General features: G+C 44.0%; 5 protein-coding genes across 7 annotated transcripts; 3 read left to right on the top strand and 2 right to left on the bottom strand.

Annotated features, from left to right (window-relative positions):
• Positions 1 to 322: 322 nt before the first annotated feature.
• On the bottom strand, positions 323 to 9,580 carry notchl (notch receptor, like). 2 transcript variants are annotated; one of them, XM_011605125.2, is made up of 11 exons: positions 9,271 to 9,576; positions 8,458 to 8,599; positions 7,896 to 8,228; positions 7,569 to 7,789; positions 5,955 to 6,282; positions 5,506 to 5,672; positions 5,214 to 5,275; positions 4,233 to 4,356; positions 2,853 to 2,950; positions 2,345 to 2,676; positions 323 to 2,114 (listed from the first exon to the last, which is right to left on the bottom strand). In XM_011605125.2, the coding sequence occupies exons 1-11, from the start codon at positions 9,320 to 9,322 to the stop codon at positions 1,628 to 1,630; spliced, it is 2,346 nt and encodes a 781-aa protein (XP_011603427.2). In that variant the 5' UTR covers positions 9,323 to 9,576; the 3' UTR covers positions 323 to 1,627. The 2 variants fall into 2 exon arrangements, 1 of the variants encoding a protein (XP_011603427.2); XR_003888972.1 differs by lacking the exon at positions 323 to 2,114 and having other exon boundaries at positions 2,626 to 2,676; positions 2,853 to 3,242; positions 9,271 to 9,580.
• A 513-nt stretch (positions 9,581 to 10,093) lies between these two features.
• Positions 10,094 to 16,476, top strand: tap1 (transporter 1, ATP-binding cassette, sub-family B (MDR/TAP)). The gene is given in 13 exon segments (XM_029838958.1): positions 10,094 to 10,231; positions 10,618 to 10,948; positions 11,149 to 11,394; positions 11,720 to 11,834; positions 12,085 to 12,215; positions 12,402 to 12,607; positions 12,698 to 12,895; positions 13,135 to 13,263; positions 14,032 to 14,226; positions 14,323 to 14,496; positions 14,882 to 15,041; positions 15,301 to 15,437; positions 15,513 to 16,476. Coding segments are annotated over 12 exon segments (2,235 nt in total). The 5' UTR covers positions 10,094 to 10,231; positions 10,618 to 10,620; the 3' UTR covers positions 15,729 to 16,476.
• A 685-nt stretch (positions 16,477 to 17,161) lies between these two features.
• LOC101061945 (pituitary tumor-transforming gene 1 protein-interacting protein-like) lies at positions 17,162 to 19,505 on the top strand. The gene is made up of 6 exons (XM_003965708.3): positions 17,162 to 17,355; positions 17,533 to 17,579; positions 18,231 to 18,339; positions 18,410 to 18,521; positions 18,613 to 18,650; positions 18,735 to 19,505. Exons 1-6 carry the CDS (start codon positions 17,250 to 17,252, stop codon positions 18,782 to 18,784), a joined length of 462 nt encoding a protein of 153 aa, XP_003965757.1. The 5' UTR covers positions 17,162 to 17,249; the 3' UTR covers positions 18,785 to 19,505.
• On the bottom strand, positions 19,062 to 23,436 carry LOC101061717 (CD209 antigen-like protein 2). Of its 2 annotated transcripts, none has more exons than XM_011605124.2 (7): positions 23,288 to 23,436; positions 22,833 to 22,901; positions 22,643 to 22,762; positions 22,395 to 22,568; positions 21,407 to 21,567; positions 21,116 to 21,237; positions 19,062 to 20,373 (listed from the first exon to the last, which is right to left on the bottom strand). In XM_011605124.2, the coding sequence occupies exons 1-7, from the start codon at positions 23,346 to 23,348 to the stop codon at positions 20,325 to 20,327; spliced, it is 756 nt and encodes a 251-aa protein (XP_011603426.1). In that variant the 5' UTR covers positions 23,349 to 23,436; the 3' UTR covers positions 19,062 to 20,324. The 2 variants fall into 2 exon arrangements, with proteins under 2 accessions (XP_011603426.1, XP_003965756.2); XM_003965707.3 differs by having other exon boundaries at positions 19,062 to 20,658; positions 23,288 to 23,433.
• A 187-nt stretch (positions 23,437 to 23,623) lies between these two features.
• tspan13a (tetraspanin 13a) lies at positions 23,624 to 26,269 on the top strand. Its single transcript, XM_003965690.3, has 7 exons — positions 23,624 to 23,650; positions 23,922 to 24,113; positions 24,841 to 25,008; positions 25,204 to 25,284; positions 25,364 to 25,477; positions 25,587 to 25,712; positions 25,781 to 26,269. Exons 1-7 carry the CDS (start codon positions 23,639 to 23,641, stop codon positions 25,853 to 25,855), a joined length of 768 nt encoding a protein of 255 aa, XP_003965739.3. The 5' UTR covers positions 23,624 to 23,638; the 3' UTR covers positions 25,856 to 26,269.
• Positions 26,270 to 26,519: the final 250 nt, after the last annotated feature.

Raw genomic sequence — 26,519 nt, 5'->3', positions numbered from 1 at the left:
GAGAACGCGTGGACATTTGTTGCCGTGGAAATGACTCTTGTTCCATGTGCTTTCACACTTTGAGAGTGTGGAGGAGGCAGGTCTGTCCACACCCATAGCTCAGAATACAACTACCAACCTGACAGATACTTCTTTTAGAATTAAAAATGACTGAAAATCGGAAAATATTGTTAAAAACTCCAACAGAAGTTCTGCTTAGAGAATGATGTCCACATGTCGTGTATTTTATAAATATACCATAGGTTACTGTAGTCTTATACTATTTACATCTTTCTACTCAATATTGATCTTGCTTTAGATTAAATCATTTTATCTTTCTGTAAGGAGACCACACTTTTATTTTTTATTGTACAGTAATGACATATATAGACATCCTTCCTTTCAGCCCTGTCATTCTTCATGTTATTATAATACTTCTGTTTAATTTGTAATATTTGTTGGTATTAAAAGTGTTTCTAAACCTTTATATTGAACATTCATATTAAACATAATTTGGACATATTTGGAGCCAAAAACCTTTACACCAGTAATTTTCAGTGTCCTATTTTATCACATCATAAATCAGAGAATGCTGTTCTAAAAAAAAACCCCAACACATATAAATAAAATGTAAATTAGACTGAGCTTGAGGAAAAGCCGTTGACAGAAAACAGCTTCTGAAAATCTTTTTGATTGCAAAATTTTATATGTATCTATATATTTTCTTTTTTTAAAAAAACACTAATTATTAACAGCAAATCAGAGAAAATTGCAGCATTATTGACCTTCAAAAAACACTTTAGAAGCCCTCTACTGCACCATCTTCATACTGTCCTTCCTAAGCTGGCTGCTGCAGTTCCTGAACTTTACAGAGAGCTTCCCATGTTACCATCATCCATTTCTGCTTTACAAATAAGGTGATTGAGATATGGAGTGCAAGATTCCTCAAAATGAAAACAACATTGACATCAGCTGAACAGAATATCCACCAACACAGTGGAAATCTGTGTTTTCTGGAGTTTAAACCCCACTGATCCCAGTTAACCTGATGACCTTCATGCTTTAAAGACCTTGAATGTCAGTTCTGCATGCTGACGCTGTCTCCACTGACTTCCTTACAATACAGCGAAATGTCTAAAAAGGTTGCACATAAGAGTTGTTGATGTTTTCAAACATCCATGTAGATGATTTATTGCCAGGCAACTGGCATTTGGTATCTCTTTGGAAGAAAGTTCACCTCGTCTGAGAGGCTCCTTAAAACCAACCATGGTTGGGTTTCACTTTATTGACCAGAGACACTTTTGTGCAAAATGCACATTAAAAACTGCTTTTCTTGACTTTCCAACCAACTATATGTTAAACTACATATTGACAAAATGAGAACAAGTGACTGGCATTTAATGGGACTTCTGCAGACAAATTAGAAAGGAACAATCCTCATGAACAACATCAACACGAATCATAATAATAATAATAATAATAATAACAATAACAATAACAATAATAATAATAATAATAATAATAATAATAATAATAATGGTGATTTAAAGAACTACTTCAGCAGGAAAGCAACAAATTAACTGAAAGAAGCAACATCCAGGATTTTGTTCACCTTCTCAGGCTAAATTTCAACAGCTGTGGAAAATCACTACAGAGCTGTTTGTGTAGAGTCAGCGCTGTTGCTTGATCTCTCAATCCTGGATCTCTGATCCAGGATTTTAGAACTTGCAGGGGCTTGTTGAGCTCTACTGGAACCATCCCTATTAGCCGGCTGGTGAGTGGAAGATGAAATAACCGCTCTTTCTGTTGGTGCGGCGGCTGTTGTGTCTGTCACAATCACATAATTAGGCTCTGGCTGATGGACGTTTGAGCGGCGCTGCAAAGCATGCTGGGTGCAAGAGAATGACCGCTGGCGAGGGGCAGGCTGGGGGGACAGGCAGTGAGGGGTCACTGCTCTGGGAATTTCCTGGTGCCGGTCACGATCCTCGTCTTCTGAGGTCACTTCCTGCAGAGTGCTGATCGGCCGGGGAGAACAACCCATGATTCTCGGAGGCACCAGAGCCGTTGCTGACTGATTCAGCTGTGGTCGCCAATTTTGGTGTGAGAGGTGCTGCAGTCTGGTCATCAGCCAATCACTGCCGAGACAGAATAAACAGAATAATCTTTAAAGGTAATGGTGGTTTTACTACTACCTTAAACTTGCAAACACAAATGTATTTCCTTTTTCTTGCCCGCAACAATGAAGGGACTATGAATCGTTTCACCTGTGTTTACACACTGAAAAGGACCCACAAGGCTGCAGCTTTCATGATACACTATGAAAATCACAGTCACAAGCAATTGAGACACGTTGAGGGAAGCTTACTTCTGTGGAGGTGGGGTCATGTCCCGATGCCCAACGATCCCAGAGAAGGAGGCACTTCTTCCAGGCAGTCCTTGTGAACCCACCCAAGGTGAGTACATCAGACCGTGATCATCCCACAGCATATCACTGGTCGAGTCGAGGGGAACCGGTCCTCTCTGCATCCGGTGAGTCAGGAGGAGCTCCAGTACCTGGTGATGCATGCCCTCTCTCGCCATGTCCGTCGGTGTCCGCCCCCTCCGATCATGCAGCTCAGGGTTTGCACCGTGAAGCAGGAGGAGTCTGGCAGTGTCATAGCAACCGTAGACGGCTGAGAGGAAGAGAGCTGTCTCACCCTGTCAAAGAGACAATTAGAGAATAACACAAAAGGGCTTTCAGGGGCTCAGCAAAGCTCCTCTCTCTCTATCTCTCTCTCTCACACACACACACACACACACACATACAAAGAAGCATAGTTGTATTTGATCATCTTCTAAATGTCTTGAACGCGGACTCATCAGTTTGGACTTACCTTGTTGTCTTGCAGATCCACAGCAGCTCCATAACAAATGAGAGTCCTCGCCAGGGAGAGGTTGTTCACTGTGGATGCCCAGTGGAGGGCGGACTTCCCTGGGAGAGACAGTATGAATGGAGGAGAGGGGGTGGGGGTGGGGAGCAGGTCAGCCAATGCCCAATCATTACACAACAGAGTCAAGCCTGGATGAACAAGAGGGAAAAAAGCAAGACGGGACGCTGGAATTCTTTCCGCCAGTGACAGGAGATATGGAAGAGGTGAAATCAGGCAGGAGAAAGGATGAGGCCAAAAAGCAGAGACAGAAGATGAGCTACAAAATCATGATGTCCATCAACCCCTTTTGAGGATGTTAACTCTATTCAGAGTCAGAGGAGGGCAGCAAGGGAGCTGGAGGAGGAGGAAGGAATGAGGAGTACAGACCGGTGAGCATGAGGGACACAAAAGGAGGATGTGAGAGAGAAAATTAAGTTTAGTGATGGAACTAAATACATTTATTCAAGCAGTCTGAGACACTTTCATGATTTGCTTCCTAGAACTCCCACATAATCATCATTTATACATGAGAAGACTTTAAATAACGTCTTCTCATGTATATAACGTTTTAATAATGACCAACAACATTAATGATGTGTGACCAACAACGTCACATAGAAATCCTCTTTTCTCTGTATTATATAATAATCACCTGTATGGTCGGTCCTATCGTAATCACCTGTATGGTCGGGTGTATAATAATCACCTGTATGGTCGTTTATATAATAATCACCTGTATGGTCGGGTGTATAATAATCACCTGTATGGTCGGTGTATAATAATCACCTGTATGGTCGGTTCTATGATAATCACCTGTATGGTCGGTGTATAATAATCACCTGTATGGTCGTTTATATAATAATCACCTGTATAGTCGGTGTATAATAATCACCTGTATGGTCGTTTATATAATAATCACCTGTATGGTTGGGTGTATAATAATCACCTGTATGGTCGGTGTATAATAATCACCTGTATGGTCATTTATATAATAATCACCTGTATGGTCGGGTGTATAATAATCACCTGTATGGTCGGTGTATAATAATCACCTGTATGGTCGGTTCTATGATAATCACCTGTATGGTCGGTGTATAATAATCACCTGTATGGTCGTTTATATAATAATCACCTGTATAGTCGGTGTATAATAATCACCTGTATGGTCGTTTATATAATAATCACCTGTATGGTCGGGTGTATAATAATCACCTGTATGGTCGGTGTATAATAATCACCTGTATGGTCGTTTATATAATAATCACCTGTATGGTCGGTGTATAATAATCACCTGTATGGTCGGTTCTATGATAATCACCTGTATGGTCGGTGTATAATAATCACCTGTATGGTCGGTGTTGTTGACAGGAACACCTGCTCGCAGCAGCTCCAGAACCACTCTGTCCAGCCCGCTTCGCACAGCTCGGATCAGGACCACAGAGCCGTCTGGTCCGCACCACTCTGCTGACTGACAGACACACATTCACATAATTTATATGAATAAATATGTTTGTGCTTTACTTCCTCCATTATCCATTAATTTTTTTTTGGTTGAATTCACAAAGGAACAATAAAAACTAAAAGAGATCGTCTAACCCCTAAAGAAAGCCGTTCAGTTCCCTTATCCTCATCCTCTCCTCTCCTCGCTTCCTCATCCTCTCCTCTACTCCTCTCCTCTCCTCCTCCTACTCGCTCCTCCTCTTCCTCTCCCTCCTCCCCTCCGCCTCCCCTCGCCTCCCCGCCTCCTCCTCCCTCTCCTCTCGGCTCGCCCGCTTCCTCCTCTCGCTCTCCTCTCCTCTCCTCTTCCTCCTCCTCGTCCTATCCCTCTCCTCCCTCTCCCCGGCCTCGCCTCTCCCCTCCCCCTCCCCCTCGAATCCGTCGCCTCTCCTCCCCTCGCCTCTACCACTGCTCTCGCCTCTCCCTCGCCGCATTCGCCTTCCCCCTCGGCCGTCGCTCCTCTCCCATTCCCTCCCTGCCTCCTCGCCTCCCCTCCCCTCTGCCGCCTCTCCTCTCCTCCTCCTCTCCTCTCCTCGCCTCTCCTCTCCCTCCTCTACTCTCCTCCTCTCCCTCTTCCTTCTCTCCTCCCTCTCCTCTCCTCCCCTCGCCTCTCCTCCCTCCCTCCCTCCCTCTCCTCTCCTCTCCTCCCTCGCCTCTCCCTCTCCTCTCCTCTCCTCTCCTCTCCTCTCCTCTCCTCTCCTTCCTCTCCCTCTCCTCTCCTCTCCTCTCCTCTCCTCTCCTCTCCTCTCCTCTCCTCATCTCTCCTCTCCTCTCCTCTCACCTCCTCCTCTCCCTCCTTAGTAAAAATCATTTGACAACTAGTCAGACCTGCTGAAGGGGGCTCAGCAGAGGAGGAGGAATGGCGTTCCTCTCCCATCCTCTTGGTAGAGCTGTCGGACAACAAGAAAAACATTGAACAAACATCAACATGCTACAGGAATAGAATTATTGTTGCACTATATCTGTGTTTTGGTTACTTTAAATAATGGAAATGTATGTGTAGAGTGTAAAAAAAGAAATATGGGTTTTTGTTCCAACAGAAGAAAAATGTAGGTTCATGATTTAAAATTCCAGAAGAGAATTGCTTAAAGGTGTGGCTAACAAAGCGTTTGACTCTTACGTTGCACAGATCGATGCTGTGGTGATGCTGCAGCTGAAAACTGTTTCTGCTCCTGGTTCCTTTGACTGCAGATGGCGGCGTTCCTCAAGCAGCTCTCATTGACATCTTCCATTGAACTTTGAATAAAATCGGTGTCACTTCCGATCTCCTGATCCCGTTTCAGAGAGCTTAAAAAACAGAATGAGCCTTTTCCTTTATAGTGAAAGAGAATCAAAGTACTGTAACATTGTCCGATCTGCTTTCTAGTGGCTACTGTGCAAGGTTGAAGATTTAGTTGCAGTTCTTCAGGGAACCAGCTGAATATAGCAGGGTTGGACATGTTTCTGTAGTGGTGTCATGGTGTCATGACAAGGTGTTAATAACAGGGATTACTTGTGGAAGTGCTCATGTTTGAAATATCCTTTCAACAAAGAATGTTAAAAATGGTCTTAAACAGCAGTTATTCTCACCGCATCCGATTGGCATCCTCCCCCAGTGGTTCCCTCCTCCTCTTCTTTTCTGATTCCTTTGCTTTCTTCTTTTTCTTCAAGCCGACCTTCTCTTTTTCTCTGCTGGTTCTCATTCTCTGCACCTGATGGACTGCCAGCGACACCGGTGCCTTCGATTGGAGCTCGCCGTCTGACGCTGTGAACCGATGCCTGGTCCTGCCGCCCTCCTCTCCCCCGGCATGCTGTTGCTGCCTCGCTCTCCGCATCACCACAAGCACCACCAGGGCCAACAGCAGCAGGAAGGCAATCGCTATGGTGATCACAGCCCACAGCCACGAAGGGGTCAGCTCTGTTGAGAACAATGGAAACAAATGGGGTTGGAGTCTAAATGACTATTTGCACCTGTTTTAAATGATGTGCAAATCCAGAGTGAGACCAGGCAGCAGCGGGGCTGACAGATCCGAGCCCACGGTTCCAATCGGTGCGTGTTGGTGGAATATGTATTTGTACACGTTTATAATCATCACTACGCATTTTCAGATTGTGTCACATATTAATCTTAACATTGGTCAAACATTATAACCAGCAGCCGAATATTGTGTTGGTCCCCCTTTTGCTGTCTGAACAGCCTGGACCCTTTGAGTCATGGACTCCTGGAGACCCCTGAAGGTCTGCTGGGGTATCTGACACCAGCATGGTGCAGATCTTCAGTCCTGTCAGACTTCAGTCCTGTCAGCACATTCCTCACACAGATGCTGGTTGAATTGAGATCTGGAGAATCAACACCCCAAACTGTTGTTGTGCTCCTCAAACCTGATTCCTGAACCATTGGTGCTTTGTGACGGGTACCCTCATCCTGCCCAAAGAGGCCATCCGGGAATATAGTTTCCATTAAGGCTGAACATGGTCTGCAGAAGTCCTGAGGATGTTTGGACCCAAAGTTTTCCAAAGCATCGCTGTGCCTCCACCATCTTGGCAACTTCTGGTGCCAGGTGCTCCCCAGGTAAGAGACGCACACGTTTCAGCCATTAAACATGAAGTCCATCGCTGGTGCTATAGTGGTGATGTGGCAGCAACTCTTCTCTGGTTATGCAGCTCCAAATGCAAGCTACTGTGATGTATTATGGATTCTGACAACTTTCTCTTAGGATCAGAAACTACTTTAGCGATTGGAGCAACAGTAGCTCCATTCGGTGAGTCGAGAGTGTCCATGAGCATGTCACCACTTCACCTCTGTTCCACTGGACGGATTCTGATCCAATCTGACCAGTGCAGACTGGCAACACCCCTCAACAGCTGCAGTTTTGGAAATGCTCTGACCCGGTCAGAGTTTTGCCCCGATTTTTCTTGCTTCTAACCAACGCATCAACATTGACTAAAATGTTTCTTTATGTGTTGTAATGTAGAGATAATCGGTGTTTCTCATTTCACCTGTCAGTGCTCATATTGTTCTACCGGATGGGTGTAGTTTCGCTACAGTAATGAACCAGGACAGATGAAATAGCTCCGCTTGAAAAAGGAAAGAAAATTCTCCCCACTAATCAGGTGGGGCAACTGTGTTTCACCTAGAGTTTAATAGCCTCAATAGCCAGAAAGAACAAACCAGTCTGACTACAAACATGTTTGCAAGCTTACCCTTGACTTTCTTTGTATCGGTTTCCTCATCTCTGTCTCCTATTTCTTCTCGAACGCCTCGAACAGTGATGATGGCCGTCAGCTCCGGCAGGGTGGGAAAGGAGGGCCGTCTGAGCATTGTTATGGCCCGCAGGAAGCTGGCTGCCTCTGTGGCGTAGGGGAAACACGTAGTCTGCAGGCGTGTACATGGTCTGTTGTCCACTTGGAGGAAAAGGAGTGAGCTGCAAGAGACAGGAAGAAAAACAATGAAGCATGACAAATTAATACTGAAACACATTTCATACGGTTCCCGATAATGTTGTTATGTATTTTTATCTGTTCAGATACCCATCTGAATCAGCTGGCGACGTCTGGGTCAGCATGCTGGCCAGCTGTAAAGGGTCGAAATCAAACAGGTTCCTGTTGGTGGTCATGGGAGCAGAACCTCTCAGTTTGACTGGTGTTTGGAGGAGGACGCTGAGAGCCCAGAACAGAGAAACGTTGGAGAAGGCGCCACGCTGATGGGGGATTTTGGTGTGAAGGACCAGGGTGCCTTTAGCCCACTGTGGCGTTTGTTTGGTGAAGCAGTCGCTGCCATCCCAACCACAGGGGGCGCTGTCACAGCCTTGCTCACAGTGATAGTTGGCATAGTGGTCGCGGCAGTACTGGATGTGTCCTGGGCTGTGAACCATGATGACGTGCGGAAGATTAGTTTAACTTCATCTATGCTGTCATGTGAACTTTTAAGACAAGACACTGTATATATTGAAGAAAAGTCTTTAAAAATAAACAGCTGAATGCTGTTTATTTGGAATTCTATTTCGAACAATGTGGTCAATTTTTCAATAATAAAATGGTGATAAGGTGAATATGTTAGTCTTCGGATTGAGAAGAAGGTAATAATCTTTACTTGCAGTGTCCTCTTTCCTTCAGGCAGTCGAGCCCATCTCTGAGACACTCGGGGGCCATGCACTCTCTGTCGCAGGAGCCATCTCCAAACTTGTCCTTACACTTCCTGTTACCTGGACACTGCCCCCATGGATTTTCAGATGCTGGGTGGAAGAAAAAAAAAGTTTTCTACACTTCTTTTTTGTATTGATAGTTTTCTGTAAGCACATTACAGCAGCTCACTCATATATTCACAACGGCTTTGGAGAATTTTAACCACTATTCGTAACAAGGCGAGCTCAAGTCATGACCGACGGGCCCAAATATGGAACGACAGGGGAGCAGGAAACAGTCCTGGCACAAACAGGAAGTTTCCAGGAGAAATTAATAGCAACAGGAAATGGAGTGGGCCGGGTCTGACTGAAGGTGGAAGGTCATCCCCATAGCAACCAGGAATATGATGGAGTTGGACAATGGGGCTTGGCAGGTGTGTATCGAAGGAACCGCAACAATAGAGCTACAGCTATGTCATGCCGTTTACCCGTTCCTCTCGTGATTAACTGAGTGAAGCAAACTGAGAGTTAAATATCAAATCAGTGTATAATATCCAACAAAATAAACAGGAATCTTACATTTATGCATAAACAATGTTGAAAGATCAAAGAATTTAGACAAATTTCTATACTGTTTCCTTTGGAGATCAAATCTGTTATAAACCACAAAACCCCCTTTTTAAAATTCAACTATTACTTTTCTGTAACTATTGGAGGAGCATTCTGCTGCTTTGGGCAGGTGTGAGATTATAAATCTGTACAGAACTAAAGTCTTATCTCACCTCCACAAGTCCAGCTCAGCCCCAGCACCACACACATCCTGAGAGTCAACATCTTCAGACACTTCCAGCCGTGGTTCCCCTTTTTAACACAGCTGAGCGGTACTGAAAAGGTGATCACTACACACTCACGCCGGTCAACGTCGAGTTAAGTTTCCCAGTTTCACCATACTGCTGTTGAAACCCTCCGAATGCAGCCACCCTCTCCATTTCCTTTTTTTTAGAGGCCCTGCGGATATCTGGACAATTTCCTGCGACTGTGTGGAGAAGAATAGGAGAGAGATTGTGTGTGTGTGTGTGTGTGTGTGTGTGTGTGTGTGTGTGTGTGTGTGTGTGTGTGTGTGTGTGTGTGTGTGTGTGTGTGTGAATTGTTAAAACCACAAAAAAGTAAGTATTAAAAAGAAAGATACATTTAATGTCTGATCACCAAAGATGATTTCATTTAAAGGGGAGGATTATTTGGCTGACTGACTTTCCTTGATCTGCACATTGATTAATTATTGCACTTGACTTTGTTGTAGAATGATAACTTGTGATTATTTAAAGGCTTTAAAACTGCGACACTTCCGCAGTTTTTTTAAGTCTCGCGTGATTTCCGCACGTCATCTCGTGTTAGTTGACTTTACCGTAAATATTCGCGAACGTGCATTCCAAGTTTGATTAGATAGCCATAAACCTTCTGTATTAACATTGTAATATGTCTTTGATGTATTGTTCTATCTCTTTTTTAAAAATCTTGTGCATAATTGTAGGATTGGGGATAGAATCCTCCCACTTCACCCTCATGCAGCTGTGTTCTTACCCACCGTCCATTGCTGCCGGGGTAGTTTTACTTTCACTTCAGTTGCTCATTTGAGCTCGCCGCGTTATGAGTTCTGGGGAGCATTTCTAAACAAGAAACATTTTACACACAGTCACACAGTTAGTTATTTTGGCATTTTCGACCAGCATCTCCCGTGTTATCGTGAGTATCTTTTAAACAGTGGTTTAATGGTTGTGGTTTCGTGGTTTGATCGTATTTGGTGATGAATGTTTTCTCCATCCGCATAATTGTGATGGCGATGGGTGATTTTTGTAACCAGGTATAACTGACACTTTGTTTTCTTCGTGTTTATCTGCTCTTTCTCTTTTGACAAAGTCGTTTCAAAGAATTAAGGAGCGTAGCCAAAATTGAAAGTAAAGCAGACTGCTGTCGGCTACAAGTCACAGAAATAAAAGTGAAAGCTTCAAAACTACTAGGGAATAACATTTGAAATGAGTTATACAATTTCTGTATAAAAGCACCACACATATGTATATAAACTATACTATATATTTCCTATGATGGATTGATTTTTCCTGTATTTTCAGGAGATGTGGAAGATGACGACAACGAGCCTCTGCCCCCTCTTGTTCGTCTGCTTGGATGTATGTGCGGTGCAGGTCATCCACCTGGCTCAGGAGTCGCTTTTCAACATGTCCCATTCCCTCGCGGGCCTGTTGGGAGCCAGCGTGGCCAGAGCGTGTCTCCTCGCTGCACTCGCCCTCAAATGTCCGAGCGGGCTGCCACAGATGAGCAGCTCTGAGCGGCTCCACTCTATACTGGTTCTTTGTTTCCACTTCCCAGTCTACATCGCTCTCTTCTCTGTGCTGGGGCAGCCCAACCTGGAGCAGCTTTGGGGGTGGCACAGCTGGGGAAAGGGTGGGCGGCTTTTGTCTTTTTTTAGCTTAAATATCTTTACTCTTGAAGAAAATTAATAAATGAGGAGCATTGTATTGTATTTTATTGTAGAACCCGATGAATGTGTGGCCTTTTATTTTAGTTTCATTGCTTTTAATTTGCTGAACTCACTTGAATTATTAATGATGGTTGCTTCCTTTTCTAGCTTCTCAAACTCACAGCCTATGTTCCCTCGTAGGTGCTTTATGGCTACGTCATAACGCTCTTGGCCTGGCTCTACTGGAGTCATTACGTGTCATCACTTTTGCTCTCCTGCTGCAAGTGCGCCTCAACATTACTGAGCAGGACGACCTCCGAAGAGCCCAAAGTGGACACAATTGCCCCCCTGAGGAGACTGTACACCTTCACAAGGCCTTACCTCTGGCGCTTTGCTGCTGTGCTGCTTCTGGTTATTCTTTCCTCTTACGGTAAGACGGACCGCACTTAACAGTTTGTCAGCTGTTTGATTCTGACCTTCTGCCGTGGGTTAAAGGTCATGTTGGCTTTATTCAATGTTCTCTGCATGAGTAAATATGTGCAGCCTTGATAAACAAAAAAAAATGTTTTGAATTTGTCAATTCACAATTGATGCAATTAACTGAAAACACTTTTTTTTAATTGCTTATTTATCTATTTACCCCATCTTTACCTCAATAAACTCTGATCACTTCCTGTGTAGGTCCGGACTAATACTGCATCTGACTGATCATTTTGTGTTGCCCTGTTTAAAATGTGTCGTGTTGTGCGCCTCAGGTGAGATGGCCTTGCCTCAGTACACTGGCCGTGTGACCGACTGGATCGCGAAGGAAGAAGCACCCGAGGCCTTCACCAATGCCATCACAGTCATGGCAATATTGACTATTGCCGGGTTAGTTTATTTCACATTTCCAATGGAAATGCGTTTTATTATGTGAGTAGATCAATAGGTAATCATTGACAAGGGATTCATTTTGAAGGTTATGACAAAATAAAAAGTTGGTACCCAGCAGAAAGGAGCATTTCAGCCCTACAAACGCCAAAACATGGTTTTGTTTCCCATCACAAACACATCAGATGCTGTTTACACGTTGTGTTGGCTTTGTGTTTACCTGCCACTCACGAGTCCTCTCTGGTTTCAGTGCTTTGTTTGAGTTCCTGTGCGACCTCATCTATAATATCACGACCACCAGCATACACAGCACCGTCCAGGAGCTGGTCTTTGAGGCTGTGCTCAAACAGGAACTGGCTTTCTTTGACAGCAGAAAACCCGGTAATCTATGTGCATGTTGTCCACAGGGTCAACACATGTCCACTCTTATCATCTCCAGATAAACTTTTTTGATACACAGCTTATCTTTAGCAACACCAGTCAGACTTAACTATAGTGAGCGACTGACAGAAATGGTGTTAGTTTGTAGAGATTGAAAGGAGTAATGGAGAATTCTTCCTTCTGTAGGTGAGCTGGTGTCCCACATCACCACCAGCACCAACAAAATGAGTGAGATCCTGAGTCAGGAGCTAAGTTATCTGATGTGGTACATCTCACGTTTCGCCTTCCTCATGTTCTTCATGGTAAACCAGTCCTGGAAAATGCTGCTGCTCACTTGGATGGGGCTTCCCATCTGCTGGGTTATTGCAGAGTTCACTGGAAACTTCCAGGAGGTAGCGCTTTTCCATACATTTCCCATTCTGTATTCGTTCTGACCCAAAATGACCAGAATCACTCATTTCTATCTCTATTCTGTGCTTCAGAGCATTTCTAGAGAACTCCAAAATGCACTGGGTGAAGCCAACCAGGTGGCCACAGAGACTTTCTCCCACATCAAGACGGTGAAGAGTTTCGCCAATGAAGATGGCGAGACAGAGAAGTACCGATGCCGCCTGGATGACATCTACAGGCTCAACAAAATGGAGTCGGGGGCCTACGCATTTAGCATGTGGTCCAGCACCGTGAGTGCACAAACCTTTTGCACCAAGAATAAGAACGCTGACTCTGATAATAATTATAAACATGTGATAAAGGTAATATTCATATTGCAACCGGATTATTGCTAAGAGTGCCGTTCAGAACTATTTATGGACAAGTCATTTATCACCCACAAACAAATTGTTAGTACCTTAATTGGTTTTGTCGCCTTTGACGATGCCTTTTCCTTCTGTATAAATATACGTGCACTCTCTTCCTCCAGTTGTCCTCTTTGGCCATGAAGGTTTGTGTGTTGTACTATGGAGGGATTCTGGTCACCAGGGGCGGCATTAGCAGTGGAGACTTGGTGTCTTTCATTCTCTATGAGCTCCAGTTTTCCTCTGCTGTCGAGGTGAGGAACAAAGATCTGGTGTGAACAGAATACAGTGGGACCTCTACTTACCAACGTCTCTACATGCGAATTTTTCAGGTTACGAAGCGTCTCAATGGGAAAATATTTCCTCTCGTTACGAAGGAAATTTCAGAATACGAAGGTCAATAATACACTACCACTGCTACTCGCAGCTCGCGGAGTTTAGCGAACGCAAACTTGCTTGTAGCTGTTCTGCCATTGGCTATCGCCTAGCATTTTCCTGTCATCCCATTGGCTAGGAGGGACGTCAATATGTACAAGTCTGTGTGTATCCCAGCGTCTTCTTCGTCATCTTTGGGATTTATTGTGGGTGTTCGTGCGTTTGTCCATTAGATGGCGGTGTTACCACAAGTGTTAACGTTCGTTGCTAGTAATGACGGCTAATGTAAGATTAGCCTGTAATAAAAAATGTTCATTTGTTCCTGGAGAAGCCTTGCACTGAATTCCTACATTTATTGTGCGTTAATCTAATTGTAACATGTATTTGTTACATGTTTTGATGCATTTTTATGATTTATAAAAAAATTATGTCCGAATTTTTGGGGGCTTGGAACGGATTAGGGCATTTACATGGAAAACGCATCTCTACTTACATAATTTTCAGGTTACGAAGCAACTTCTGGAGTAGAGGTCCCACTGTAAATAGTTTTCGATCCTGTTTCCTCTCACAGGGGCTGATTGTTTTAGTGAAGATGCGTGTTGGTGGATCAGATTTACAAATGCACGTCTCTGCCATTTGTCTTCCAGTCTGTTATGACGTCTTATCCCAAGGTGAGGGAGGCGATCGGTGCGTCTGAGAAGAGCTTTGAATATTTGGACCGTAAACCCGATTTGCCACCCGATGGACATTTGAATCCGCAGCATCTGGACGGTTGCATTGAATTTAAGAACGTCACATTTTCCTACTCTGGAAAAAGTGATGAGAATAATTTGGTGCTGAAGGTATAGGCAGCGTCTTCCTTTTCCTGTAGGTTTTCAGTGATTTTTGCATTTGCTGCACGAGAGACGCTTATTTCCTCCCGTCATCTTGACTTCCAGGACGTGTCATTCAAGCTAAAACCAGGCAGAATAACTGCCCTGGTGGGCAGCAACAGCACTGGGAAATCCACCTGTGTCAAACTGTTGGAGAGATTTTACCAGCCTCAGGCAGGAGAGATCCTGCTGGACGGAAAACCGCTGCACCACTACAGAGACCAGTATCTGCATGAGAAGGTGAGCGGGCACGGAACGCTCCACACCTTTGGTGTCTCAAACTTAAAGCCATCTAAAGGTTTATTTGTTTGTTGTAAATACATACTTTTGATTGTTATATATCATCACCACATGCAAACATCCGGACACTAGCTGGTTCTGAGGCCGTCTGATGCTTCAGACTGCGTCCTGCTGGAATATCTGGGTCCTGTCCTTAAAGTGGATGTTACAACAAGAGGCTAAATTTCAAAATCACCATGCTATAAAGGCATTTCTTGAGCAATTTCAGCACCGCAGCTTCTAATTCAAGTTGCATATATTATGTGATGTCATCTTTTGATCATACTGGCTCTTTAGTTGAAACCATTTATTTGAATTGCTGACCGCACTGCCGTTGTTCCCCCAGATTGCTGTGGTGAGCCAGGACTGTGTGCTCTTTGCTCGGCCCATACGGGAAAACATTAAATACGGATACGAGGACGCCTCTGAAGAAGAGATCTACGCAGCTGCCAGGTTGGCCGGCGCCCACGAGTTCATCACAAAACTGATGAATGGATACGACACAGGTGTCAATCAGCCTCTTTTAAATGAATCCTCGTTTCAGTCTATCAGATGTAGGAAGTTTCCCTCTAAAAAAGGTTAATTTTATCCATATCCGGTCTTACGATGGCTCACTTGCTGTTGATGAATGCCCTCCTGAGGGTCACAGTCAGAAGAGCTTCGCTTTGCTAAATTGTGCACGATGTTATGTTGTCAGGGTGGGGTGTTTAGAACAGCAGTATATACCTACATTCCAGTAAACAGAGTGTTTCCCTTCTGGGGCAGATGCTGGAGAACGTGGAGGCCAGGTGTCTGGGGGCCAAAAGCAGAGAATCGCCATTGCCAGAGCTTTAATCCGACGCCCCAAAATCTTGATCCTGGACAGCGCCACCAGTGACCTGGACTCACAGACAGAACACCTGGTTTGTTTATTTGTCATCGTGTCACATTCAGAAGTTGTTGTTTCCAATGTGTAACACAAGACCTGTTCTCCACAGGTGACCCAAGCTCTGTTCCAGCAGATCCACTGCACCGTCCTGTTGATATCCAGGAATATGAGCGTGGTGGAGAAGGCTGATCATATCGTTGTCCTCGGCGATGGGACGGTGAAGGAGGAGGGAAGCCATACTGAGCTGATGGCCAAAGGCCGCTTTTACGCTGAACTGGTGAGAACAGAGAACAAGAGCTTTCACCGCCAGGAAGAGCAAGAATGATGAGAACGTGCACGTGAGCCTGTTGTCCGACTGTCTTCGTCCACTCCAGAATATTGGTAGCACTGGTAGCAGAGTAGTTTAAGGACAGATTTGGATGTTTCACACAAGATAAATTAACTTTATGTGTCTTTACAATCAGATGTTTAGTCCTGTAATAAACATTCTAGTGCACACTGTGTTTGCTTGTTTGTTTGTTTTAATAAGATTTTTTGCTTTTTTAAAATTCAAAACTAGCCTATTTTGTATGTATGTGTGCTTCATTTTCTGTCAGTTTCTGAGTTCATAAACAGAAAGATGGGTACTGCCCCAAATCGTCTGTATCATGATAAAGGCGGACGACCAACGGGGAGCATTTTTTGGGTGGGCGGGGTTCTGTTTGATTTGCCCCTACATGCCAGTTTGTGTGAAACCACAAAGTCAATATTTGAACAGAGATCTGACACCATTTAATGTTGGAGGGGTTGATCAGACTTGAGAGGGGGGTTTGCTGACCTCATGTGAATCTCTCTGCTTTTACGGTACTCTAACTGGGATGGAAGCTGTGGTCCCACCAGTTCCCACTATCATTATAATATGGAATCGATCCTGTCATATGAGCAACTTGTGGGTGCTGCAGATACCGACCTGTGCTACATGTGGCACACGTGTCCTGCCAGTCTAACATTTTTTTTTTATCATGTCAATTCCAGTATAAAATCAGTGGTGAAGCCTGTCCAAGATAAGCCTAAATAAAGTGTGCAAAATAAAACCCTGTTTGTGTTTTTTTAGTTCAAATGTTTCTGACAAAAATAAATAAATATCGGGTTCAGCGCTTCTGTCGGGGATTTGTTTACTTTAAACTGGAAACACAGCTTTTGGAATTGAAAGTGGTGCATTTCCATGTGCAAATAGAGACTAATAGAGAGTTTGTACTAAGGTAAGAATGTTTTGTTGTCTCACCACTTGGCTGAAACCCTCTTCTGCATCATCATCAAAATGATGCCAAAGGCTTTAAACTAGGACACACATTTCCCCATTTGAGCTTCCCTTTATTGGCTGCCTACAGATTTTTGGATTCATTTTACAATCATTTCATCCAAGTAAGAGTGAAGTATTTGCACAGGTAAATATGCCCAGTAAATTCCAACATGGAACAGGAGAGACACTTCTCACCATCGTATGTTTAAACTTGCTATGGATTCACTTTCAACAAAGGGTAGATTACGAAAACTCATTCCCAGTCCCTTTTTTAAATGAGACTTTTCCTGAAACGACGCCAGTCTTTTACCGTCCATTATTAGCTCCGCAACAACTTTTAGAACTGTTTCTTGGATCGTTTTGGACTTGATACACGCAATAAAAATGTAGAGGCTGTTTATGAACAAGGAAGAAAGATATTAGATTAGATTTGCTGAGCAACTGTTTAACTCAGAGAGCAGCTCCGCGCCCCGATGACCGCAGGACGCAGTTGCGCATGCGCAAAGCAGGAAGCCGAACGACAGCAGCTGTGCGCGTTTGCTCCGTTTTCGTACATTTCCAACCATGGGGTGTTTAAAAGCTGACGGCCTGAGTCTGCAGACAGCTTTTATCATCGCTGTGCTGCTTGTTGGTCTCGGACAAAGTCAGACTCTTTCGCCGCCACCAACGCGTAAGTTGCCAAATGTGTTTATTCTCAGTTGGTTTGCGTATTTCTCGCTACAACTCGTTTGAGGCGTTATGTGCTGAAATCTCTGAACAGAAAAACAGTTTTGCTGGCTGACAAACAGCTGACAGCCCAGTCGGGGCGCTTCCATTCTTAGTTTCATTTCTGCCTCTTGCTTTTCAGCTTGTTCTGCCTTCACAAGCTGTGACGACTGTCTGCAGTACACCAGGGTACGGCAGCACCTCCGAACCACCTCTGATCCACCTCTGATCCTGATCACACTGCAGGGTTCACAAGCTTTTATTCAGTTTCGCCATCAATAACTAACAAAGCAAACAGTCCCCGTCTTGCAAAACATGTCGAGACAGACAGGTTGCTGCAGAAACACAACCCAAAGCCGTCCAATTTAAGATCATTAGTATTGTTGGTGGTGTTTTATTCTGGGAAGTGTTTTGGGGAATTTGGTCTCTGATTCAGTTCAAAAGGTGTTGACTCGGGTTTGAACAAGATTTGGATGTTAAATTTAATCCCTCGACTACAACACTGACCCAACACTTTGCTACAAACCTGCTTTTGCATAACTTTGTACACTTTTTCCTCCGTAAAACAAGTATTTTGTGGTGTAGAGTAGCTATTTGCACATGGTTGACTCTCTTCTTTGTTTACAAAAGTCTTTAAAAAAAATATAATTTACATATTTTGTTGTTGCAGTTAAATGACGTATATTAGTCTCTTTTTAATGTGTTTTTAAAACAAACATCACAGACCATTAGTTTCTTTGATAAACTTTCCTTAATAACATTCACTTCTTGTTTTTTTTTTAAAAATCTGAATAACTGCAATTTAAAACCCATCGATCTGAAAATGTATCTTCTTCACAGTGTTTCTGGTGCTTCAGCACCAACAACTGCACATATTACCCAGTCAGCTGGTTAATACCTCCGTCCTCGCTGTGCCCGCTGTCCCAGGCCAGATGGGGGATGTGTTGGAGTGAGTTTTGACTCACTTAGGAATCACGTTCTCAGGTGATGTTCTATCTAATTACTCTTTAATTATCCAGTCAACTTTGAAGCGCTGGTCATCACTCTGGGGGTCGTGGCTGGCATCATCGTCCTGGCTGTCACCATATGCTGTTGCTACTGCTGCTGCTGTTGCATGAGACGGCGCTCCAGGTGGGCTTCCTCAGAACGTATACGTATACATGTATCCATATCTGTGTGTATATACATCTCTATTAAACCGACTGTTGATGTTCTCTTGCAGGAGATTGCGCAGAATACCATTTAATGATGACACGAAAGGTATCTACCTGTGTGTGTGTGTAATGGTATGGTATGTATGGTATGTATGTATTGAGGTTTCTGTTTTTTCTGTTTCCTGTGTAGGTTTGAAACGTGACGGTGATCACCTGTACAGCAGGTTTGAGAATGAGTGAAGCAGCCGTTGGTGCTTCCTCACAGTCGGCCTTCTGTTTTAGTTTCACACTGACCTGATAAACGATGCTTTTTTCTAAAAAAAAATAAAAATAGGACTCTTTTGAGTCAGCGGTCAGTTGAAGTTTGAAAACTGTGCTTTGAGAATTAGATGTCGCTTTTAACGATATGATTCTTCGCCTGGGGGGGGCTGGAGCTCAGTGGGCAGACTGGTTACCCCAGAGACGTCCTGGGTTTCCTCTGAGCCCCTGCAGAATAAATGTCCTTTGGTGATTTATGCACATTGTTTAAGACTGTACCCTATTCCTGCACATTAAATCGTGTTTTTCTTCTTTATTAGACCAACTGAAATTGAAATGAACAAGAATTGAGAGTGGATGAATGAAACTTCCTGTAGGCTTTTTAAAATCAGAACGATAAGAGACACTGGACAGGTCCATGAACACAATGGAATGTTAATGTACCAGAGTAGATCAGAATAGCTTTTACAACTACTGGATAAAATCCTGGCATGTAGCAGCTGTCTGGTTCCGGCTTTGTTCACACTGCAGATGAAAGTGGCCCAAATCTTTATTTCTTGGTTTTGTTTATCCCATCATCTAATCATGAGACGTAGCATTGTGACCAATCGATATTTGAAATAAAGTGATTGTTTTTAATGTTTTTTTGTTATTCCTATCATCTTTCACTGGACATCGTTATGAGATTAAAGCTGTAAACATCAACTTCAGTTGTCAGGTTTTAATTATTTTTCAAGTAATTAACACACGTGCATTGGTGCTGATTTCTCACTTTACTAGAAAGTTTACGTTTTCCAAAAGCAAAGATGATGCTGATGAATGTTCTCAGTCATCCAGGTCAAAAATGCAACTGGAATTCCTTCAAAAGTTTCCTTTTTAAATTAGATGGTGGGAGTCCCGCATTACCGGTAATAAATGCTGCTGGCTGACTGAAATAATGCATTAATAAAGGTAAGATCATCCCAGTTATCGTGTGATGTTGGGTGTGAAGAGGGATCCCTGGAAACGACTGGCAGCTGGTGTCTCCTCCCCCAGTTAATTCAGAACTGAAGAAGCATCTTGGATAAGAGGTGAAAGGTGTGAACGGCGATTCATCACCAAAAGATAAGACCAAAAAACTTCGACCTCGGTCATGGGTCCACGATAAATGACCCAAAAACCTTTAAGACTCTTCACTTGCCATCTAGAAACCCGAATCCCTGACTGAGTCCAACTAAAACCGGACTTATAAATACATGTTAACGTGTTTGCTGCTCTGAAAAGTTTCAGCAAACACACTGAGACACGGCCGCTGAAGCGCCGCTCCAAAGCTGAACCCGGAAGTCTAAAAAGGTAAACAGATCAACTTTTGACAGAAACTGGGCGAACATGGCGAAAACATCTCTTCTGGGGCAGAAAGCGCGATATCGACAGATTTGTAGCATTGACCATCGCCCTGCATACCGATATATACACACGTATAAGTGTATATATCGATGGTGGTTTCCAATTACTAAACTGTTGCTGCTCCCGTGTGACGTCATCAGACCACCGGAAATGACCTGCCAGGCCGAAAGCGCTCACATCGCCACCTGTCGGAGCGGAGGCAACATTTCAACAGCAGGTAGAGTCCACTCCCGTGTACAGGCAAAACGCTCCACGCAGGCATGTAAACATGGCGATTATATATCTTATTAACTATAATAAAGACATTTCTACTCTACTAGACCTAGTCGAATTTGATTAAGGCCTTTTTTTTACAAATCCAGCGGTTCCTCATGTCACAGGCTGCTTTCCCCCAGTTGGCCAAGGGCTTTGCTTTTGGCAGAGTTAGTGCACAGGAAACTTTATAGCCAGGTTGTTGTGTCTGCCAGTACCTGCAGACAATGAATGAATGAATAAATAATCTGAGAAAACAAGCTACGGCTGTCACTGAAGTTTTCAGTTTTTCCTGTATTACTCAATAAAGACTATACACAACACCCTCTTTAACTTGGTTCATGTGTTTAAGTGGAATAAATATCTCAAAACCATGTAATAAATTGTGTTTCCTTTCAGCTAAAAACTTTGGACGGGTCAGGTCTTGTTTCATTAGAAAGTGGACGCAGGATCTCAAAGTGGATCTCCTGAGCTGTTAAAGCTGAGCTAATGTCTGTGAGGCTAATCAGCAGGTATCATTTTGCACCAAGAGGCTGGTAAATTCAATTTGACTGACCTCATACAGTAAAACGGGGATCACTCATATCAAATCTGTTCATCTGATCATACCATTTTATCTCAGGGGATCCCATCAGAGGTGATAGCAGGAGCCTGATGGCATCTTTTTGTACTTACTCCACAGTGAAATTGCTACCGTTGATCCACATCCACGTTCCGTTTATGTTATTGTTGCTCAGCCCGATCCAGTAGCCGTGAGCGTCATCATTATATCCCTTTGTGTAGTTATTGATGAATTCCTACATTTGTGACACAACATTGATGATGGGTATTATACAGCAAAGCAGAAACCAGAGCAAAGATAAACCCTTACAGCGGTAAAGGGGCACATTTTCCAACATGGTGAAGAGGTATTTTTGTCCATTTTTCCTCCATTTTTGTGAATGAACCAGCTGAAAGGGATCTCACCTGCTCCTCCAGGCTTTCAATCATCACCAGATCTGCCGTCATCTCGTTGCATTTCTTGCGGCTCCCTTCCCAACTCCTCCAGTTGTAGTAATATGTAGATTCTTCAAACAGGTAACAGTTTGACTTAAATCGAATCCAGCCGTATTCACAAGGTTTGCACACTGTAGAGAACAAGAGAATTAAAATCCATTTTATCTCGACTATGTTTGAGGTTTACAATTTTCCATCGTGGGGGAAAACATTAAAACAGTTCCCTATTGAACCAGGAAGACTGCAATCATGCACACACACACACACACACACACACACATATTTAGTGAGGTTAATTCTGCAGTGAGGTGCATTTCAGTGTGGTTACGGATTTAAAGCTCATTAAACATCATTTTGTTTACACCTTGTAAATAGTTTGTGGTTTCCGACCAGCCCCCAGAACACCTCCCTCTTTGGCAGCCCAGTTTTGGCAGGTATGTAAATATATAGATTATATATATCATAACAGCTTTAAAGCTTTTCTTTGCCTTTTCTTTTTACGTGTTCCTGGTGTTTGAGGTGATGCTGAAGGTTCAGAGCCTCCTGTGTCATCATCTACTAGGTCCGGGGAGCCGCAGACACACACTTTCACACCCTCTTGCTCTACTAACATGTGCACCAGGTTCGGTGGTGGTGGGGTGGGGGGGTCACGGAAGAGCTGTCTAGGATTGGATGCCTGTTCCAGAGCTCCTGTCAGTAGTGAGGATTGGCTGACTGTGTGCTGACTGTTTTTTCAATGAATGAGGAAGTGGCAGAACTGTGTAACCCCCCCCACACACACACACACACACACCACCCCCCACCTCAGTGAGGGGTTTGGGATGCATATCAACGTTACTGCATAAATGTCCATATTTGACATTGAATTGGGTCTTTAAAGGATTTCATTAGCCAGAACTGTGGGTCACTGAAGTCTCCTGAAGGTGATGGTGAGCAGATGAGTGTGAGGTGCTCTCACCTCTCTGTGGGCAGTGCACATTGACTAAAAAGACGTCGTACTGGAGGATGACTCCGAGGGTCCAGTTGAGCTGGTCTCTGTCTCTGGCGATCTCCTCTGTCTTCCTCCCCAGCTGCAGAACCTGTGTTGTAAAGTTCTTGATTTCTCCTTCCTGTTCAGATTTCACTGCACCGACTGAAACGAGACAGAAGCTGTTACGTTTCCCGCTTCCTCCTTATGGTCGGGCCCTTCAGAGCTGGCTGACTTACTGCGGTTGCTCAGCATAATGATGACAGATACCAGAATAACACAGACGATTCCCAGAGCTGCTGCCAGCACACAGAGCAGAGGTTGGAGGTGACCTCCTTCCCTCTTTTCAGAAGGATTTTCTAAGTGTACAAATGGGGTTTTGTAATAGAGGTAAAGGAAAAAAAACCTGTCATTTAATGATATATTTACCTGGTGTGATGGTGTTTTCACGACCAATATTGACCAACACCTGATCGTAGATTACAGACGAGGCTTCCTCTGCAAAACAAAAATAATTTTAGCTGAAATTAAATGTATGATTTTCCTTTCCCTTAGTTCACCAGCATGACTCTGATCTAATGTTCAAAATCTATTAATTAAGTGCATCAAAAACCTTTAAAAATGCACTAATTCTAAAACATTCACTTTTATTATCACATCAAAATACCACAAAAAAGCCACCAACTAAAAAGACCAAAAAGATGAAAACGCTGCTCACGAAATCTCATTTGACTTCATGTGGAGCAGAACAGACCCTGATTTTGTGTTTTACTATCTTACTGTGGTTTAGAGCTACATTACAGCTCAGGCTGGAATCAAATCCTCATTAGTTGGATTAGCATAAACTTCCAGAGTTGTGACAATACCATGAATGTAAAACTCACCACGTGCACGAGCACCATCCCTCTTGAAAGTTGGCGTCACATAATTCAGTTCTTCCTCCATTATCTGGTCAGTCCTGGTTAACCCTCCGACCACAGTCTGAACTAGATTTAAAATGGGGCCTTTTCACCCAAATGAGGTTGTGTCAAAGACACAAATTCACCATTCACTTCTGCTTCCTGTGTGTGTGTGTGTGTGTGTGTGTGTGTGTGTGTGTGTGTGTGTGTGTGTGTGTGTGTGTGTGTGTGTGTGTGTGTGTGCATGCTTATTCATGCTTCAGTTAATTCTTCAGAAGTTTCTACAGCCACATTAGAATTTATTAAAATCCTTCAAATACTTTACAGGCATTAAACATGTCAGTAAAGGTAAGTACATTTATTAATATCTTCTGCGAATAGTGGAGTTTTGAGCAAAATAAATATAAATGCGTTAACTGACAGGCTGACCACGCACTTCACGGGTGTGGCCACAAAGGGGAGACCAAGAGCTCAGTCAAGCAAAAATGAAAATAAAAAATGGATTAACGCTTGGTTTTCATCCGCAGAAAGGTCTCTTTCTTAGAGGACTCGATAAAAATAAAAAGTCATATGGACCAAAAAAAGGCGTAAAAGTGCGATTTTGTTGATCGTCCTGCAGGTGGCGCTGTTCAGGAAACGCCGACGTCTTTTCCGGTTGTTGCAGATCGGATCGATTATTCTGATCCCTGCTGCGCTGCTCTCGATCAGCTCCCGATATTTAAGGTTGAGGATCGTCCCAGGGGACACGATGGTTTGCGGGGGACACGTTTGCTCCAAGAACAGCCTCTGCGCGCTCAATATTCTTTATTGCGTGAGTAAAACATCTTCTTTTTAAAAAAAAAAGGAAAAAAAAAGCCTTTTTCTTGTTTTGCGTTGCGTTAATTGACACACGGAGCAAAATGAAAGGGACATATTTAAAAACTCGGGCGTTGTTTTTGGAATTTAGACCCGCTCCGACAGCAAAGGAGGAGTTTATTTCCCGTTTTTCCTTGTTGGAGAAGCAGCAGGTGCTCCGTGAACATTGTGCTGCCAGGTAAAGGTCGCTGGGACGGAAGAGCCAAGTTCTCTAACGCGCGTTAAAATGATGGAAAATATCTGCTGCTTTGACTCCGCCGCCATTTATTTGGCCGATTCTGTTCCGACATCCAAAAAGACGTTTGAAAAATACAGTAGAATGAATCCAACTCTCAAAGTTCGAGTTCCTGAAATACTGCCCGAGTTAATTTAGGGTATTTTCACAATACTGTCGCAGATAAAACACATAAATGTTGGGAGTTAAACTCCTGGAAAATGTGCTGATTAATCCTCACCTGTGTAATTAGGCCAAAACACACAGGTGTGTGTGTGTGCGTGTGTGTGTGTGTGTGTGTGTGTGTTCTGGATTATAATGAGAAACACTATGATGGTCGTGATGAAACTTTGTCCAGCCCAGCAGGGACGTGACACCTGCTGACCTGTGTGTGTGTGTGTGTGTGTGTGTGTGTGTGTGTGTGTGTGTGTGTGTGTGTGTGTGTGTGTGTGTGTGTTTTGCCGCTCAGATGGTGAGCCTGCTGATGATCGGCGCGGTGGCCTGGGGTAAGTGGCTGGGGATGGTCTCCAGCATCAGAGTGGTGGCCGCGGTCATGGGCGTGGGGATCTTCCTGCTCTTGGTGGCCCTGGTGGGTCTTTGCGGCGCCCTGAAGCATCACCAGGTTCTGCTGTTCTTCGTATCCTTCACGTCCGCTTAATGGCTATTTGAAGGTTGTAAAGATGATTTCTTTTGTTTTAATTCTGAGGGAAAGGGTCTGAAGTGTCAAATTTCCCAGTTTGGGACGGAAGGGTAACAGAATCTTGACTATAACTGAATTTGCTGTCCTCCCATAAATCAGCCCTGCAGCGGTTCTTTCCTAAACCTGTTCCAGTACATGATCATTCTGTTCCTAGTGTTTGTGCTCCAGTTTTCTGTGTCCTGTGCTTGTTTGGCCCTGAATAAAGAGCAGCAGGTGGGTCTTCACCTTTACTCCCTTTTCTCAAATTCTGTTTTTAACCGAACATCACGCCAGCGACCTTTTCCTTCCCTAGAATCACCTGCTGGAGGTTGGGTGGAACAAATCGGAGGCCACTCAGAGGGACGTGGAGAAAACCCTCAACTGTTGCGGCTTCTCCAGCTTTGACTCCAACAGCACCTGTGCTGCTGTGAGTGAATTTGGGGGATTCTTTCGCCCTTCCAAACCAGTTCAATGAGTTGAACCACTGATCGATGCTATTGTGGATTTTTCTGACGCGTCTGTCTTCTTCTCTCAAGTCCTGCTTTCGCAGCTCTCCGTCTCCATCTCCGTCTTGTCAGACGTGTTCCAGCATCATGCAGGAACACGCAGGCAAGGTTCTGCGGTTCGTGGGTGGCGTCGGACTCTTCTTCAGTTTCACGGAGGTCCGTAAAAGGATGCAGATTCAAGTTTTTACAAATGTGGGATCTTAAAGGGTTGGTTCTCCCTGCAGATCTTTGGAGTGTGGCTGGCCCACAAGTACAGGAACACCAAGGATCCTCGGTCCAATCCCGGAGCCTTTCTCTAGCTGTCTGTGAAAAGCATTGAAGGACTGATGTTCCTCAACCGTAGATCCCACTTCTGCAGCCTCTAACTGCCCCTTTTAGCTGCCGTTAGTGTTGTAGTGCCTCAAATCTGTATTTAAACATGGAGTAGAAGAGCGTCGGGACTCCTGCCTGATTCTAACTGTTCAATATTTCGCTTATTCTATCGACATCGAAGGAAATGATCACCTGAGAGTTTAGAGCCGAAGGCTGAAACGGAATAAACACAATGTGTCGGAACCGACCTAATCTTGTTTTGCCTGGTTGTAAAGGACAGTTTTGTTTATTTAGCCCACCAACGTGATTGTTCTTATTCATCCCTCTGTGGTGTAAGTCAGCTCCAGCTGTGCTCGCCGGTCACACACCTTATGCAAATAAAGAGCATGTTAGCACAATGATAGCAGGGTGAGTGTGTTCAACACCGTTAGAGACCACACACACACACACGCACACACACACAGAGGAGTCTGACTTCCTGAACTTTTTAGAGTGAAAACACCTCCCGTTTGTCACAGCTGGTGTTCGTTGGTGGGAACGGTGTCAGCTGATGTCCATTTCAACGTGACTGAAAGCTTCCTCATGCCAAACAGGACGCTGAGCAGGAACTGCAGCTCAGATTCCACTGACGGAGCCAACAATGCTCCCGCC

Source organism: Takifugu rubripes, chromosome 7 (genome assembly GCF_901000725.2).
Source record: "Takifugu rubripes chromosome 7, fTakRub1.2, whole genome shotgun sequence".
NCBI lineage: Eukaryota > Metazoa > Chordata > Actinopteri > Tetraodontiformes > Tetraodontidae > Takifugu > Takifugu rubripes.
This window is presented reverse-complemented; position numbering and strand designations above follow the sequence as displayed.